Genomic DNA, 19,150 nt, shown 5'->3' on the forward strand with positions numbered 1-19,150 from the left:
ACATTTGCAGTTTTGTCAAAGCCTCACAATTAGACACATTTTTGTTAGATGTTTTAGACCCACTTCCTGTCAAAACGTGGTGTTTTGCGTAACATATTCACTGCCGTGTTTCTGCTGTTCCAGTTAAAAGAGAAGCATTCATTTTCAGATATCACATCTTTGTGCTGTTCGCAGTTATTTCCTATCATTGCACCGATGTTGCTATTTAGAGTCAAATCATGTTCACAGCCCTAATTAAGGATGCCGCCACTAGTTCACATGAATATATCATGGAATATATTCCATGATATATTCCATGATATATCATGGAATATATCATGGAATATATTCCATGATATATTCATGGAATATATCATGGAATATATGATATTCCATGATATCATATATCATATATATGTGTGGACAGACAAATTATGTGTCTGTCCACACATAATTTTTATATTTTTATTTTATTTTCTCATCACAAATTTTAAGACTATCKTCCTCCATTTAGCTCTATTTAGAGAATCGTCTCTTTAACTGTCTGATGAGCTGAGTTATTCAGGTTTTTAAACTTTCTCAGAAGTTGAAGTGGTCTGAAGTGGGGATGAACTTGGAGTTACRTGTCAGCATGCAGGGGAAGTTGGCTTTTTTGTTTGGTTTTGTCGTGAACCAGAACAACATAAACGCCATGTATGATGATGAGCTGAAGAGACAAAACACAGGCATAACTAAGTAACCAACAAAAATAGCATCATTTCTTTTTATTGAGCAGCTGAATTCATCCTGTAGTTGGACATTTTGTTTGCTTGCGAAGTTCACATTGACTATAATACACAGACAAATGTTTGATTAGAATATGACTTGGTTGGAACACAGTATTCATTATTACAACTTAAGTAAAGCATGTAATAGAAACTCATTCTCTGCTTTAGAGTTTGCAGTAATACATATTTCTATTGTTTATTTCCTCTTCAGTCTTATCATATTTGAAATTCTGAATAGTGAGACTTTTTCAAATAACTTATAAACAAAAAAACAGTAGCACTAACAGCAGTTCAACTTAGAAATGGTACCTTCCTGGCACAGCCACAATGCAAATAACCCACACACTTAGCTGTATTTTAAATTATTCATTTTTGTRTTGTGAAGTCATCACACTTGGTAATTCAGATATTATATCTGGCATTGTGGACTGSTCTGGGTGGAAAGAGTTATCAGATTTGTGACGTAAACCATGGCAAACAAACCCTGAAACAATTTGCATAAGTTTAGGAAAATTGTTTGTATAGCTGTAGGCTGCTGTATGTGAGTGAGCCATCCAGCAGTTGAACTTTGGTGCTTTGTCCTGTTAACTAAAAACCTAACTCTTAAAATTAGAGGTGCACCGATTGCAGTTTTCTGGTCGCTCACCGATCTTTAAAAAGCCYGACTTGCCGATACCAATTATTTTTTTCTTCTTTTATAACTGAYGCTGCCAGAGGACACTGAAAACTTGCTAAATCTAGCAACAAAGTTGCCAATGACGATGTGACTATTGTCACCTCAGGACTGTGCAGTGACCTTCTGGGCGGGTCTGTCAGTCAATCCTCTCTCTCTGCGGAGCAAAAGCAGACGRTGACAGATTTTCAGACCTTTGTGGAGTAAGATTRGTTTCATGTGCAAGTATCAGCCAATTTTTCAAAAATTGAGAAAAAGGCGCCTAGTTTAAATCAAAGTTGTCTTAAAAAGTGGCCATTATGTCATCTCTGTTTAGCAAAGCAAACCTCCTCWCAGCTGAAAACAGAAATCTATCATCCCTGAAGCTTGTGGGACAGCTAAGACATACAAATAGTGATTGAAGGGATTTTCCAGTAAGCAGTTGGATTTTAGCCGTGTCTGAGGAGGCTCGGGTGCATGGGGTTGCCTCTTGGTTCTCACAGTCACTGAAGGATGTGGGAATGCGGGTAGCCATGATTATGTGTTCTTTGCCACTCTTGACGGCCCGGTGAAAGAGCTCGATCAAACCACAAACAAATTTCTGTGCAACCATGCTCTCTTGARAATTTAGTATAACCTCAAAGTTTCTCACACTGGTTCTTTTGGAAGYGTGTCATTGTGAGCCACTGTGTGTTGAAATAAAGAAACTTTTGGCTGTGAGCTGTAGCTGATTAGGGAGGCTGCCCTACTCTCCTCTGATTTCTGCTTTCTTAGAGGGAGGCACACAGACTGATGCTCTTAGCTTGACTATAAATGATTGATGAAATGATACACAATCTGCTGAGCCTCCTCTATCATTTAAAGGCCATCAATAATAGAATCCTGACCGCTTGCTTCTTTTTATTATGCCGCTGCCATTTATCCAATTCTYTCTATAAAAACCRAATGGCTCACTTCTGCCTTTGTGTGTCGTAYCAWCTGAGAAGACACAAGAGAACGACTTAAAGAATAATTCCCTTTTGTKTTTACAAGTTTAAAAGTAATGGAGCTTTACTTTTATATTATAAAAGTTTCACCCAAAGTTCCTGTTTAGCCTGGAAGCTTTAACTGTTAAAAAAAACCCACTGAAGTAGCCTTGATTGTCAGTRTACTTAAAGGCTTTAGACAATTAGAAATAATCTTCTCTTCTGAGCCGCCAATGTTTTTAGAGAGATCACTGTTGTGCTCAGTAAGCAGAAACTTTTTAGTATTCTGATAGTTGAGCGTCTTTGTCTTTTTCCCTCGGCTGGAATTGATTTTATACTGTCTCCTTCTCTCTCGCTTGCTTACAAGCCTCACACTGAGCGTTTTATACCGCCAAACATGGAGACAACGGTCTGCGTGCTTCACACTTTGTCCATGACACAACACCAGCRCTGAACCAGACGTGTGGTTTTTTTGCTGACTAGTGCGTTTTTGTTCTGGGTACCATCCAGAAGGTTCTACTGTGTGACCACAGTCTGGGAGCATACCATGGCAATTCTTGCCTTGTGGCAGACACATAGTATCTAATCTGAAATCAGATGGCTGGGTGAACATTGCCTCATTCTCTTCAGTTATGTAGGTCTGGCTCTGCTGGGGAAAATAAAAAGAGAGAGTCATGTGGGTTGGTGCCATCCCGAGCCCTGCTACAATCATTCAGTGACTGGATTGAGTAATTTCCACCAGATGTATGTTTCTTACCGCAGCAGAAGGAACTGTGAGGCACAGAGGAGGAATAGGTATCATCAGTGGCTGACRGTTGGAACCAGAAATTGAAATAAACTGAATAAATAGAAACATAATTTGACATCAGATCAGACTAGAACMCTGTGTGATGTATATATAATACTTGTATTAAAGCTGAACATTGCRAAGAGAATATCGATTCCGATCAATCCTCAATTTTCCTGACTCTTCTTTCTTCACCATTACATGATGTTTCCATCTCTTTTTGTGAATTTTAGCATCKTGGTCACTAAAAATATAAAATATAGGCAGTTAGTCAAATATATGAGGGATAGCCATWCTAGAAATGCCTGACTGTTGAAATATTACTATCTCACTAATATTGGAATCAAACCAGGCAGCACTATGGTTTGATTTTGCTGCTTTAAGTTAGTCTAAACTTTTCCTGTTTTACATCAATTAGGATTTAAATATTTATATACAAAATACCAAAAATGAGGAAGGATATCACTTTAAGAGAACCTTACGTTTCTTAAATGTATGAGTTCACATATTTTTCCTCAGTAGCTCAAACTGTATWACTTAGGTKGAATATTTTGAGTAGCTGACTGAATATTTCCTACCTTACAACTGGAAAGGTTTAGTTTTATTCCATACAAGATGCTGAGGTTTCAGCTGTTATTGGTTTGCTGTTTAAGTTACTTCACTAGTGCTTTGCTTTTTGGTTGGTGGTGTAGCTCAGACTGGTTTTGATCTAGTTCTTCAAAGATGATTGTGTTCACTTAAGTTTAARGTGCAGTAGTTACTTTGGCAGAGAAGAAGCCAGTATAACCAGAGCTGTGGTGAGTAGAATCTTCCTCTGAGCTTTTTGGATGAGTATTAAAGACAGTAAATGCTAACTTGGCACAAACAACCCTTTTCAATGGTTTGACCTAAAATTGTTTATCGCATCACCAACTTTTCTTTTTTCTGCTTTGAGCTGAATGAGCAAAACTGAACCAACGTTTTAGCTGCAGCTGAAGAGCTGCTTCTCTATATGAACTACTGGAAAAGCTTTTGTTTCACAATTTGCACAGTCTGGAAATAAACAGTAAACAAATTGCAACTTTTTTCTGCTATTAATAATTCTCACAACAGAATTGCAATCGCATTTATTGGCAAGTTTGTGCAAACAAACAAGGAATTTCTCTTTGGTTTTGCTTTGCTCTCAATTTATGGTAATTTTAGAATTATGMTAAGGGCTAATATGCTTTAATAATATGCTAATATGCTTAAAGTCGATAATTCCTCTCATTTCAGCCGTGTTTTGTGCAAATGGCTTAAGGAGAACAAACAGACTGAACTCTTTCTTCCTGCCTGCCTGTGTCTCAATGATTCATTCTTGCACCTGTAGCATTTGTTGTGGTTAGTTTGTGACTGAGCAATTGTCTTGTGCACTGCTTTGCAGGTTGCATTTTGCAATTAGCCTTTTGCAAAAAAAAAGTGGCCGAGAGTAATCGTCACAGGCCAACACCACGTCTCAGGTCTGAGGGCGGTGCATATATGGTTTATTGACACATCTCTCCCTGCCACTGTCAGAAACCACGGGAGCGGCTTCTCACTCACGCCATATATTTTATTTGCTTTGTTCCAAGTATCAGTCGCTAAGCTGCGACAGATGTAAAACATTGGTTTTACAYCATTGTCATTTTAAAACACTTTTTAAAATGTCAAAGGTRTTGAGACCTTTGTCATTTTAAGTCACAAAAAAATTAAGGTCATATGGCTAAACCTTATGATCAAGACATGTGATAATCTTTTTGATAATTCAATTATTTATACTTTAAACTTATTTGTCATTGTGCTGCTATTTAAAATGCTTCTTTCAGGGCACTGCTCTCTGTTGCCACACTTCTTGGAGTTGTAGTAAAAAACAGAAGTTGTTCCGCTGCTAAGAGACAGTCTGCACTTAGTTTCACCCTAGCTGAATTATTTTAGGCTTTTCTTTTGAGTTTAGAGTTGATTAAATATAATTCAAATCAGATCAAATATAAATAAAACCGAATAAGGATTTAGGACATGGGTGCATTTAAATAATAAATCTTCTTTTTGGATATGAAATAGAGGAAAATATGTTAAAGCGTATTTTGTCACCCTACTGCGGGAAACAAACTGTTACTTCTCTAACTCCTAAAATAAAACTCGAAAGTTTAAGTCACCAAAACCGTCTTATTTTGTTTATTTGACTGATACAAAAAAAGGTGTTGAGAAGCAGTTTTAAATAAACATCTCAGTCATGCTCTCATATTCGTGAAGCACTTTAGTGACACTAAACCAGAACAGTGTCRGCATACTCAGTAAACTGTAATCATATTCAGAAAAAAATAAAAACAAGGTAAAAGTCTGTGTACAGTAATTCTTTGTCATTTTGTTCCACATTTGTTCATTTGTATAATTCAATGAGTAAACGCTGATCAAGCATGAAACTGTAGGTGCTAAAAGGCAAACCTCTTAAAGTTATGGTGTTGCAATAAAATCCTCAGCATTTTATAACTGAAAGTCTTTTTGACCAGATCAGCATAAAGGCTCAGTTAAGGCTTTAAAACAGTCACCTGACCCTTTCACACGTACTACAACTAAAAAGTTAACATTACTTTAATCATTGTCGATAACAAAACTTTGAATCCATCCTTTGAAGCTGGGRTATCTAACCAGACAGTTGAAGCACAATGATGATCATTTGCTTTTTGTTCAGCTGCTAACATTAATGTTGTCAAAGGCCATTAGATTGCATCATTAGATTGCATTGYAATCTGCGTTTTGTTTACAGCTATCTCTGCATAGCACATTAGAGGTCTAGGTAAACAAAATAAAATACATTTTATCATGATCAGTACTGTATGAGCTGCAGTTTATTCCCTCTGACTCATTTTTTCTTCAACATTCATGTTGTGTACATTCGCTTATCTGGGTGGACTGGTGCCTGTTTCCAGTGGTGATTGGGTCAGAGGTGGGACACACCCTGAATGTGTCCATCACACGGCGACCAAACTCACTCCTGATGGGAATTTAAAACAACCAATTAATCTCACATTTGTGTTTTTGTGCTGTAGCAGATAGYTGGCATATCCTATGAGAATCACTTAAAGATTTGAGTTTTGARTTTGGGTAAAATGTTATAACTAGAATTAGCGAGGCTAACTTTATAGTATGAAAGATACTCATTGTTTATACTTATTTGATAATAATTGTTGTAATCAAAATTAGAACATGATTAGAGAGTTGTGTAAAATGTTGCAGAATTTGTGTTTGGGTAAAATTTCTTTAGAAGGGAATTCAGCAAATGCATTGATCACTAAAGCTTTAATGACATTATGAAAGTCACATTTCATTTACCAAGGTAGAGAAAAAAGAATTTTCGTTTTCTTATCAAATTACCAAAGGCTATGATACAAATTGGAGTCTTGTATAATAAATAATTAAATGTTATTGCTCGTCAGTTAGACCTTTCTTCTATTTGTTTTTTGTTGTTTTTTGTRCCTGCTGCGTTGAATCCAGCATGTTTTCTTTGTATTTATTTTTAGAGCTTTTGTTCTGCACCTTTCAGCTGTTTATTTTTTCTGCCTCTTTTTTTTTGCTCAGGGACTTTCTTCCTCGCGGCTCAGGCATTGTTACTCGCAGACCTCTCATTTTGCAGCTGGTCAATAATATAGCAGGTGAGTACGCCTTTCCCAGGCAACACAAAATCCCAGTTTTCTTTCATCACTGCCCTGCATATGGCCTCTCTGTCACTGTGCCTCAAGCTAGGCACCCTATTTGCTACTTTCATGCCTCAAATTTAATTTTCTCATTCTCCTCACTGCTTTCTCTGTCTTACCCCCTGCTCCTTATTTTTCTGCCTACCTCTTGCTAACTCATTCCCACTCTTCTCCTGTGCAGAATATGCTGAATTCYTGCACTGCAAAGGAAAGAAGTTTGTGGATTTTGATGAAGTGCGGGCAGAAATTGAGGCGGAAACGGATAGGATTACAGGATCCAATAAAGGCATTTCTCCTATCCCTATTAACTTAAGAGTCTACTCGCCACATGGTAATAACATTGTTCTAATTATTATACAAATTCTTTATTATTAAACATGAACGKTTACTTCATGTCAGGTTATGGTAAATTTCAAGAATAAAAGGAAACTTACGTTATATTCTTGTTTTTATTTCCCCTCATGTGACAGTTTTGAACCTGACTCTTATTGACCTCCCGGGTATGACCAAGGTTGCTGTCGGAGATCAGCCCGCAGACATCGAGCATCAAATCAGAGACATGCTGATGCAGTTTATCACCAAGGAGAGCTGTCTGATCCTGGCAGTCACCCCTGCTAACATGGACCTGGCTAACTCGGATGCTTTGAAGATTGCCAAAGAGGTGGACCCACAAGGTGAAGCACGTAGTTTTTACCAAGTTCAACACCGAAACATCAACATGGCATTACACTTAKCAGTCTGATTCTTTGTATCTCTCATTTAAACCACCAGCTGTTAGTTGTTTGTTCCAGTAGGCTTTGCTTGACGACAGGTGAAGCATATTTGACTAAAACATGCGGCTCTTTATAAATATGTTCAGGTCTTCGCACCATTGGTGTCATTACAAAACTGGACCTCATGGATGAAGGCACAGACGCAAAGGATATTCTCGAAAATAAACTGCTTCCATTAAGGAGAGGTCAGTGATGTATGGCACCCAGAGATATATTTACATGAAACATGTACAGGCTCTCTCTATAATTGTTCGAAATGTGTGTACAGGTTACATCGGTGTGGTCAACCGGAGTCAAAAAGACATTGACGGTAAAAAAGACATCCGCGCTGCTTTAGCTGCAGAGAGAAAGTTCTTCCTGTCCCACCCCGCCTATCGACACATGGCAGACCGTATGGGCACCCCGCATCTACAAAAAGCTCTCAACCAGGTCTGCGTCATTCTGTTTCTGTTGTGAAACGGTCTCCTTGCCGTTCCTTGTCAYCATCTTCTAAAATGCCATGACTACGGGTTTGCAGCAACTGACCAACCACATCAGGGACACTCTGCCTGGGCTGCGCAGTAAGCTGCAGAGTCAACTCCTGTCTCTGGAGAARGAGGTGGAAGAGTACAAGAATTTCCGTCCCGATGATCCGACTCGCAAGACAAAGGCGTTGTTGCAGTGAGTGTAGCTTTTGATGTCTCTGCAGAGAGATACAAATTAATGATTAACGTTTAGTACCTAGAGCTAGGGCACATAAGTGTTTAGTTGTACATGCCAAAGTAAGATTTTTGGGTTTTACTTTCCCAGTATGCAAATTTAGTAACCAGTTGACACATTAAGGCTGCGTGTTGAGGCATCTCTGAGCTTCAGAACATAAAGAAATCTGAAGGGATTGGAAAGTTTCATAATCTAATATCATAACTAGACTTTAAAGAGTTCCAAACTTTTCTAAATGAAAGCTGTCTCAAACGCATAAAAAAGAGATGATTCTCAGACCCCCTGTCATTTGTGTTATAAATAAAGGATGGTCCAGCAGTTTGGTGTGGACTTTGAAAAATGCATCGAGGGATCTGGGGACCAGGTGGACACTAACGAGCTGTCAGGTGGCGCCAGGATCAACCGACTCTTCCATGAACGTTTCCCCTTTGAGCTAGTCAAGGTTAAGAGCGCCGGCGTTAATTTCCTTCTTAGAGTTTTAAGTAGTTTGTGTCTTGTCAAATACACTTTAACTGTAAGGTTGTCATCTAACTTGCTCTCCAGATTGTGTTTGATGAGAAAGAGCTGAGGAGGGAAATCAGTCATGCAATCAAAAATGTCCATGGTGTCAGGCAAGTACAGTCCAACTTCAAAAAATCCCAAGATAACGCTTCTGAAATATATTTGACTCTGAATACTGTTGTCCTTCTTTTGTCAGAGCTTTAATTCTAACCTAAGTGTTACAGACTAGCAGTACCAGCCGAATGTGATGTATTCAGAAACTGTCAGCTGTTCTATGAATTATGTTTTCCATTCTGCTGTTTCTTGGTGACTGCCTCTCAGAAATACCACCCACTCGTTTTCAGTGTTCAGTTCATCAGGTGTTTTAGTAATGTTGGTCTCTGTTGTGTTTTGTATTATGAGCCATCTTATGTGCTACATTCATTGTTAGCCTTGCATTGGCACTTCATATCTTCTCCGCATTTAGGTTGTCACTATTTCAATCCTCTGTCTGCTTTGTCATTTTGTTCCATTGTACGTTTTATTTTTGCTTTTTGTTTCTTTTGTTTTTGCTTCAGCCCACATGTCTCTTAACTGTTATGTGTGTCGGCCTCTGTGCCTCTGTCTCTGTGCATCCTCAGAACGGGGCTGTTCACTCCAGACCTGGCGTTTGAGGCCATCGTGAAAAAGCAGATTGTTAAGCTGAAAACGCCCTGTCTCAAATGTATCGATCTGGTCATTCAAGAACTCATCAACACAGTCAGGCAGTGCACCAACAAGGTACTGCAAGAGTCCAGCATCTCCCGACCCAGCCAAGACTCAGAGCAGGGACAACCACGGGCGTAGCAGAGGGCATGCTCTCACAGAACATTAGCTGTAGTGTTTAGATCTAGTTTTTATGCTTTAATTGAGGAACGTCCCGTGCAGTTTGCCCTCTGCCAGCCCGGCCCTGAAAGCTGAGTTCAGGCAGCTCTGTCGTGATGTGGAGTGTTGTGACGGGTGGTGTGTTGTGATGGATTAGAGGTGTTTTCAGGACCAAGATTCTGCTGTCTCTCCTGGACAAGCTGCAGGTCTCATAGCTCAGTACAATTAACCAGCAGAATGCAATGTCTATCTTTACCACTCTGACCAAGTTTAGAAGGAAGTGGATCGTTGGGGAAGAGAATGTGAACAACCTGCAGCTTGTCCTCCACTGTTTGAGTTCTTTCTAATCAACTAGAAAATGGCTAACTGAGCAAATGCATCCTGTCTTCTTCCTCTCTGTCTTTCCAAATATTCCTCTTTCTTTTTATTTCCACCCCCTCCCACCACCTTCACAACAAATTGCCAAACTAACCCTGTGACCTTTCAGAACGGGGCTCTTCACCCCGGACCTGGCTTTCGAGACGATTGTCAAAAAGCAGCTCCGCAAACTCAAAGAGCCCAGCCTCAAATGTGTGGATCTTGTGGTGACTGAATTCACTGCTCTCGTCATGAAGTGTGCCAATAAGGTAACCAGGGATGCATATCACATTAAAATGCCGTGATGGGAGAAGAGTTTTTTTTTTTCTTGTGTGTTTATGACCGCCATTAAAGTCCAGTTTTCATCCACCGCTCATCATTGCTTTGAAAGTCTGCATCGCCCTGTTTTTCCTCTCTATTGATGTCGCAGTACCATAGAATATAAATATTTTTGTGCAAATTGTCCCCCATCCGACTCATTGCGTACACATTTCTGTACCTCTGCATCAGCTTTTCAGATGTATTTTTCTCCCCCCACTCCCACGCTGCTTCCTTTTTGGCCTTGCTGTTAAAGAGCCGACCGACTCGGTTCTGTGTTGCACRCTTGTTGACCCACACAGCAGAATGACTGCCATTCTGCTGTCACCTGAACTGGAAAGAAATTGAACTGATAAGAGGGGTTAAAAGGAACGATACTTCCAGAACGTACCCTCTGTGGCTTCTTGGGCAAAAGCATTTCATTTGTAACAGTGCATCACTGCCATCTTGTGGACAATTGAGGGCACGACACAGTAAGAAACGCTGTATGATGCATAGATGGCCAAACTTRCCTCCTCCCTGCCTTTTGGGTTCCCTGTGCCTCAGCCCAGACTATCCTCTATCGTCCAGTCTTTGCTATCATTTGTTTATTCAAACCAGTACCACCAGTCATAGATGAGAGCTTAAACATTTATTGGCTTGACTAAAGTTCGTACTTTTTGGTGTCTTGCTACCAATGTATGGCATAGACTAAGTGTGTCTTAACTAAACATATTTAARGTCATCTTTGACTGTTGGTATATAACCTCTAACACAAATAACCACCATGTCTTCACAATCTGTGGTGTGTTTGTGTTGGATTGTGGTTGCCTGCATTTGTGTGACACTGAAATGTCACTTGACAATGTTTTTACTCTTTTCTTTGTTTCCTACTTATTTTCACTTCTCACTCCTGTTTTTCTCTGATTCTTGTTGGTAAGTCCTACTAAGGTAAAGCTTAAATGTGCGTGTGTGTGTGTGCGTGCGTGCGTGTGTGTATATGTCTGTATTCTTGTGTTAAATGCTGCAGTTACATGATGTGTTTCCTTGCAGCTCAACTCCTACCCGAGACTGAGAGAGGAGACGGAGAGGATCGTCACCACCCACGTAAGAGAAAGAGAAGGGAAGACCAAGGATCAGGTGCGTTGCTAGGCTTTTAATCCAATGATCTGGTGGCTCGTTGATCATCTTGATCAGTTCATTGTGTTGCCCAGGGGCAATTTGAGACGTTACAGGACCTGGCATTATTCCCCATTGTTACCATTGGGCTTCTGAACCAAAGCTTTAAAAACATGTTTTAAAAGGTTATGTGAGGAAATTGGGGATTTATGTGTTTTTAAGAGTAAGAGCACAATAACTACAGCAGAAGACTTAATATACTAATAGCTGGAAAGACCATGTTTGTGGAAGAGCAACTTTAGTTGGAAATCAAAGGAGTTGCTTGGAGAAACTTTGTTTGTGAGGTAACTGACTGGAATAGAGGAGAAAAAGGATGTTGACAAGCTCTGATGCTAACGTGCTGAGTAACACCACTGGCCTGGTGACGCATTTTGATGTTTTGAGAGGGATTTTAAAAGATCCATAAAGTCTATATTGGCAGCAGTGAAGTAATAATAAACACACGTTTGAATGTTAGCAACGTTCAGATAGCAACATTGCTTTGTTGCATCAATCTGAAAGTAGTCAGAACTCATAGCAGTATGCTGATCACCAAAGACAATGAACCACAGAGGCTCAMCTAAGCTGCTAATGCTAAACAGACACACAGAATCAACATTGTTATGGTTTTGAAGTTAGTAAAGCTTGATAGCATAACCAGCTAATGCTTCAGCTTCATATTTAACTGGAAAACTTTATTTACAAAACAATAGCAGGCCTGTTACCTGCAGGCCTCTGAAGAATTTAATATTCCTTCAAAGCAGGAATTTCTGATTTGAATGTCAGTGTAGTTTAACTTTATGTAATAAATATAATTTTGCAGAAAATACAGATAATGAAAGTCAGACCACGGTTCGAGCTTGCATTGTAATATTTGTTCGGTGAAATAAAGAATGGCCTTGCTGTTTCTTGTCAGATCTGAAAATTTGACTAGAAATTTTAAAAGGAAAATTGTATCTTAAATTACAAAATATTTATCATTTATCTTATGCTTAATCCAGTTGTAGGTGTAAATGCATAAATTAATGCAACAATTTAGACTCAGTGATTCATCTTACTTGAGGTGGTTGAGGAAGCAGCGCATTAAGAGCTGTGGTGCTCAGATGAGCCCCCACATTAAAGCCTTGCTTACTGGTAAGGGCTCCTTGTGGTTAAAACAAGTGGTTTGATCTTTATCTCCTTTAAAAAGAAGTATGCAGAAACAGCTGACATCAATTCTAGCTTCCACTGTAAAATGTGGTAGTTTAGCATATAAAGGAAGATAAGATGAAGTCTAAGGTAAAAGTCAGTAACTGGCATCCACATTGCTTGTTAGCCGTTATGAGTCATCGGCTTCTCAATTTACTGATCTTCCAGTGGCAGTGTGAGTAAAAAAAAAAAAAACTCTACTGTGAACCTTTTTAACACCACTTAGGTTCCATCTTTGCATTCATAAGTAGATGGCATTAAAAACTCTGTAGCTGTTCCCATTTAGGGCCAGAGACAGCTGAGGTTAGGCCTGCAGTTATCTACAAATAATTATCTGCCATTACTTCACTTTCTGTCCTGTTTGCAACAGCAAGCACCAACAGCCCAGCAGGGAACATTTRAAAGATGAAATGGGTTCTACTAAGTCAGTGGTTCTTAACCTGGGTTCGATCGAACCCCAGGGGTTCGGCGGAGCCTCTGCCGCGGAGATAAAGACGCACTTGTGTAAAGTCGTGATGACGCGCCGCTTTGCCATCACTTGCTGCAGAGGATCACGTTACATTGCTTAGCCAATCAGAGCTGCTGAGGAGCCCTGATTGAAGGAGTTCCACTCTCAGCATGGATTTGAGCTTGTGTCTTTCAGCAAAACTCACCGTTTTTACCAAATTCTATTGTCTAAATCTGCTCTTTAGTCGCATCTTTTCGGGGTTTCTACTGCCTCTAGTGGCGTGGGGGTGGTAACCCAGCTAATATAATTACATTACTAAATCAGAATACCACAAAGTATTTTGTGTGTCTGCGTGGGGGGGGAAGAGGAATAAGAAGGGTTCGGTGAATGCACATATGAAACTGGGGGATTCGGTACCTCAAAAAAGGTTAAGAACCACTGTACTAAGTGCAGACTGATTATTGCGTGTATTTTATTACAGGAGGTGTACTCAAGAGCTTTTATGGACCTTTTCAGACCTGTTTGTGCCCAACTTAAAATCGGGAATTAAATCTGTTTGGCAAAAATATTTGCGTTTTTCCTCCTTTCGGTTTTTATGCAAGTCCCAACATGAGTTTAAAAAGACGCAAGCAACTTTTGTGAGATTCTTATCTGTCCGTGTGTTAAAAACAAAATGTTTGAGTAACCAGCTGTGCAACAAAGACGGAAAAAAACATGTCTGCTTATTTGGTTGCATTTTCAATATTTAAAATGAGAGAAGTTTGAGACAATTTATTTCTCATTGAATTCATCCTAAAACACAAATAAAATGAGTGATTTCAGAAAACATGACAGTAATAGCTTCTCAAACAGTGATTTAAAAAGTGAATAGCAAAACTTCTGGTGAGGATCTTGGCAAATTGAAAGTTTTATAAACGGAAACCTTTGAGTAATACCGTTTTCTCAACTCAACCTCAGTGCGGCAGTACGCAGCCATCTCACTTTTACCTGATGGATTTCACTTGGTTTGTCTTATTTGAGCAAGCTTGACATATCAGATGTGAGACTCTTCACTTTCTAATTTGAGGCTTGACTTAGTATGGTTAAAGTCATCTGCTAACCTAATCTAATTTCTCTCTGTTGAAGGTTCTGCTGCTGATTGACATTGAGCTGTCTTACATCAACACCAACCATGAAGACTTCATAGGCTTTGCTAAGTATGTAACCATCCTTCCTGTTAGTCTGTCTTACAGCTTAGTGTCTTGAACCCAGCCCCAGTACTTTTATGTTTATCCTCTCCTCATCAGAATGAGTGATGAATCTAAATGTCACCAGTAGTTATGCACAGGTTGCGCCTCCCTGAGGAGGGAGATGGATGCCACAATAATCAGAATTTCCCCGTTTATCAAAGTTCCGTTATTTGTGAGTTTCCTTTCCCCCCTTGCATGAAACAATCCCATCCTTCCCCAAAAGTCAAACTTTTCTGGGGAAAACAAAAAAAAAAAAAACGTTCCTATTTGCATCATGCTGTCGTTAAAAAGCATGCTTGTTGAGCTCAACGAAAGAGCGGYGCTCGCGATTTTTATCTGTTGCTGCTTTGTCTGGAAACTAATTTGCACATGGCATAGCTTTCATGTTTTTTTGTGGTGTATCTCAAAGCAATCTAGAGTTTGCGGGTGGTTTCATGTGCTTCCTAGTGCAGCAGTAACAGTAATTTATAGTTGAGTGGAGCTTCTCTGCAGTGTGGATTTTTGTAACAGAAAAGTCCCTTTGGGAGCATGTGTCAGGGTTTATGTTTTCTCTCTGCATGGCAAGGGAATTGACGCATTGCATCAAAGGTCAGCCAGAGCGGTTTAATGGTTTTCATGACATCACTTTCAGTCTTGACTACAGAAGGCTGGATGATGGTAGCTCCCCAGGGTACAGCAACAACAGGTGGGCAAACGGGAAAGATTCAAGGTTTTGTTTGCAGCACAAGTGCATGGAAATAAATATCAATAAAAAGTTAATTCATTTCAYTGCATAATGTTAAAGACAGATCTCACAAGGGATTAATATTCAAGAGCAACAATATTTAATATTGTATGACTTTTTTTTTTTTTGATGCAGAAATGTTTTATTGTATTGTCTACATCTTCTTACTGCAGAGTATAATTACTAGATAAATGCAGCGTGGAGTGGAGGCGATCAGAATGTGGTTCTGCTCAGGAAGCCCCGATTGCTTCAGAGTGCCTGAATTGTTTTGCGTATTTCGTCTTTCTMTTGACAATACTTCATAGGTTCACTGTGTTGATATTAATCAGGCTAGTTTGCTTGGCTAATCGAGCACAGTGACRCCACAAAGTCTGCTGGGTGGTCTTCACCTTGACTGTGTCRACCAAAACATAATGTGTTTATTTTGAAAAAAATGTTTCATAACATTCATAGTTTCACAGAAACKGAATTTTGTGGTTCTCCGTAAGTGTAAGCAATAATTATTATAATTGATGAAAACAAATGCTAGAAATGTCACTCTGGGTTCAACAAAGACATGAGTTTCGCTTTTGAATAATTGAAATAAGTGAACTTCTTGGTATTGTAATTTATTAAAATGCACCTGCACAAATATTTAAAGCCTTTTAAAAAGTCTGTCTAACTTTGTGTTTTTGTTGTGAAATAAATAATTTGGACTTCTTTAAAAGCTGATGGTTGATTTCCTTTTACGAATGAAAGCCAGAAGAATAAAAACAGGAAGTAACCATAGTGTTACTTAAAAATGCAGTGTCAGACATGAATAGGAACTGTACAAATGTTTCCATCATCATTATCTGTCTTTCTTTGTGTGCGACAGCGCTCAGCAGAGGAACATTGCTACAAACAAAAAGAGGGCAGTACCCAACCAGGTACGTTTTGATTTGTCCTTTTCTCGGATGCCAGGTTTAATCATCTTKTCACAGAYACATTCTATTACATAACCTAATTAATCAAATTGTCAACAAGCCACAGCCAATAATCAGTTTCTTCCTCTGGTAATATTATCACCCASTCTTTTGTAGTCCTTATGTTKATCTGTTTAATGTTTTAAAGCTGAYATTTGTCTSTTATTTAATGGTTTTATAACAACTCGTTGATCTCTTTGAACTTTTTGACGACGATGGTTTAAAGGGAGAGCTGTGTTAGATAGTATGAGGAAGACCCCGTTCCCTGCTTTCTGACACAAGCTTGTCTCTTCAGGATCGACATTGATTTTCTGCATGCGGTCCGGGCATGTTACATTAGCACAGCCATGATTAATAACTGAATGATGTTTGTTTTGCCTTCCCATTAACTTCCAAGCATCTTTGGGCTCATTAAAATTCAAGATGTGCATGAATATCACAACAATCATCTGAGCAACAATYGTGACATAACCAAATTGTGATATATCTTGAAGTAATTTTAATTGCATGTAATTCTTTTGCTGTCTCTCTTTCTCTCTCTCTCCCTTTCTCTGTCCTTTTTTCATCCTCTTCTCTGGCTGCCTCTTGGATTTCCTGTTTTCTTGATCCTGTTTGCTCCCTTAAACACTTTTTTCCCCCTCTCTCTTCTACAATTCTTACTTTTCATTCACTTCCACCTCTTCATTCCTCCTCACTTCTRCCTATTTTCCACTGTCCTCTTCTTTGATTTCCAATTTGTTTTTGGCTTTGATTTTTACACTACCCCTCTGCTTTAACCCCACTTCCCTTCCTATTACTGCAGGGTGAGATTCTGGTAAGTACCCCGCATTAAACCACACCCTGCCAGGGGCAGCAGGGGTAGGCCATGCAGAAGAACTGAGGCCGTGTCAGTAAAGGTCAGCCAGTTCAGTTAGCGTCGAGCACAAACTCCTCAGAGATACTTGAATGAACGTCGRCTCCTGTGTAAATAAAAAGGCGATGTCGTCACTTTAATGAAATGTTTCACCCTTCTGCAGCTTGCCGGGCTAGGCGAGGCCCAGGAAGAGAAGGTAGAGTCTCCAGACTTACAAAAGCGTCACCAGTTGTAATTCCAACTGCGGTGCACAGCTACCAGTAATTTGGACTAACACTTGACTTATTTAAACTTGTAATGTTTTTTTCTTTAAGAAGGCAGTAATTGCCAGTAATTCTACTAACGATGCTCAAGTGTAAATTTTGAAAAGGCTCTTAATTTATTGTTGTAGTACGCTACAATCCTRCGTTCTCTCTACTGAGGACGAGAGAGAGGATGAAGAACCCTGCAGCCTGTAATTGCGGAGGTGTCAGTTCCTCTGTCACTTGGTGTTTACCTCTGCTGCTGCCTCATGCATGGTGATCCAAATGTTTGCCTTGTGAGAACCGTCCTGAAGGTCACTGGGGGAATAACGGGACCAATCAAATCAGCGACATACCTAAAAAGTGTTTGTTTTTTTTTATTTGAAAAAATATTACTTTCYTTTCTTTTATGTAAAAGTCCTAAAATTCTACTAACATGATCAAATGTCTGATGATAATTTCTCATCTCATCCAATCCAATCTGTTTTTTAATTAATCTGGTGACTTGTCATGGCTTTGGGGTGTATGCTAATGGCTAATAGAAAATAAATCCTCGTCAACATTCCTTTGTTTTATTTTGTAAAGTTTTATCAAGGCAAACTTCATGTTTATACACAATACATACAAAAAGTCCACACACCCCTAAAAAATTGCAAAGTTTTTGTAATGCAAAGAAATGAGACTAACAAATCATTTTAGAACTTTTTTCCACCTTTAATGCAACAGATTAGCTCAATTGGAGAAAAAATGTTTATTCTTTTAGGGGGGAATAATAATAATGTGTTGTCTTAAGAGTGTGTACCCTTAAATACGGCATTAGATACCTTTACTTCCCTAATGAAAAGTCTGTCTCAGAGCGTTATGCTGCTACCACCATGCACCACTATGTGTACGATGCATTTTTGGTGATGTGCAGTTTTCGCTCCAGATACTCTTGCTTTTTTGGTGAAACACGGGTTTTAACTGACCAGATACACATTTCCCTACTTGATTTTGGAAAACCCAAGTCGTGTTTTCACAGAACTTAGCCGCTAGGTTTGGAAAACATTTCCGCCTTGCCACCTGATGACTTTCTTTAACTGTTCTAAGATGTATTGAAAGCTGTTTGTGCCCTACTGCCTCAACTGACTCTTCATAACAATGAGGAACTTTGCAGATTTATTGTTGACTTGCTAATGAAATTTTAGGAAGAGAAAGGGGGGGAAGTACAACTCAACTTGTATGTCAGGTTAAGCAGAGGCTGTTGAAACGATGGCAGGGTTGGTTGATTAGGACCCCGCTATATATTAAGTTATGAGGGTGTACACACTTATGCAAACACAATATTTTACCACTTCACAAAAGATGTATTTTTCTTTCAGTTTTGCATCACAATAAAAGCGGGGGAAAAAAACAAACTAAAATGATTTATTTTGGTCCCATTTTCTTCCATATCTCAAAAGCTTTTAATATAAAACTTGGAGCTTTTATATGTCCCCCGCACATGCTTATGTTGTTGATCTCAGATGTCGTCTGTCAGCTTTAACTAACCAATAAATCAGCAGCATTTATGCAGAACATTCAATATAAACATTTGTAAAAGGAAACCAGAGCATCTATGACTCCCCTATATATCTTACACAGGCTGACTGTAACACACAGGAAACAATATTTACAACTGACTGGACTTGAACTTCTTTTTTTTTTCCATTTCTGTAAAGCTTGAGTCATTTCTATCCAGGAACTCTGTTACCTCCTCTCCCATATTGATATTGGCACTTTTACGCCAAATAAATAAGCTCCTTCTCTGCCTCCACCATCTCCCACTGAAGTTGTTTTCTGAATGGAGAGAAATTGTACAACCGAAGTCTGAAGAAGGATTTGACATGAACCCAACACATTACCCCCTTGCTTTTTTTCAAAACGTACTTCCTGATATTGTAGTAGAAGTGCATGGGAGTCGTTAGAAGAGCTTTTAAAACTAAGTAACTTTTGTCTAAAATAACCCGCTACAGTTAGCTGTTTCTGTCTCGTCCTCCTTCGCTCAACATGTAACCAGCCGCTGTTTAGATT

The 19,150-nt window shown here is 39.1% G+C and overlaps 1 protein-coding gene across 9 annotated transcripts in view; it reads left to right on the forward strand.

Annotated features, from left to right (window-relative positions):
* dnm2a (dynamin 2a) overlaps positions 1-19,150 on the forward strand; it is a 31,047-nt gene that overhangs the window by 2,727 nt on the left and 9,170 nt on the right. For 2 of the 9 annotated variants that reach the window (XM_008416076.2, XM_008416074.2), the window contains exons 2-15: positions 6,727-6,800; positions 7,024-7,173; positions 7,313-7,516; positions 7,702-7,800; positions 7,884-8,044; positions 8,133-8,275; positions 8,621-8,756; positions 8,858-8,925; positions 9,436-9,574; positions 11,366-11,452; positions 14,232-14,302; positions 14,967-15,020; positions 15,916-15,967; positions 16,806-16,817. In XM_008416076.2, the coding sequence (XP_008414298.1) occupies positions 6,727-6,800; positions 7,024-7,173; positions 7,313-7,516; positions 7,702-7,800; positions 7,884-8,044; positions 8,133-8,275; positions 8,621-8,756; positions 8,858-8,925; positions 9,436-9,574; positions 11,366-11,452; positions 14,232-14,302; positions 14,967-15,020; positions 15,916-15,967; positions 16,806-16,817 (1,450 nt within the window). Of the gene's footprint in view, positions 1-6,726; positions 6,801-7,023; positions 7,174-7,312; positions 7,517-7,701; positions 7,801-7,883; positions 8,045-8,132; positions 8,276-8,620; positions 8,757-8,857; positions 8,926-9,435; positions 9,575-10,145; positions 10,285-11,365; positions 11,453-14,231; positions 14,303-14,966; positions 15,021-15,915; positions 15,968-16,805; positions 16,818-19,150 lie in introns of all 9 variants that reach the window. The other 7 variants (XM_008416078.2, XM_017306243.1, XM_017306242.1 and 4 more) reach the window with 6 other exon arrangements.

This window comes from Poecilia reticulata, linkage group LG8, assembly GCF_000633615.1.
Source record: "Poecilia reticulata strain Guanapo linkage group LG8, Guppy_female_1.0+MT, whole genome shotgun sequence".
Classification (NCBI taxonomy): domain Eukaryota; kingdom Metazoa; phylum Chordata; class Actinopteri; order Cyprinodontiformes; family Poeciliidae; genus Poecilia; species Poecilia reticulata.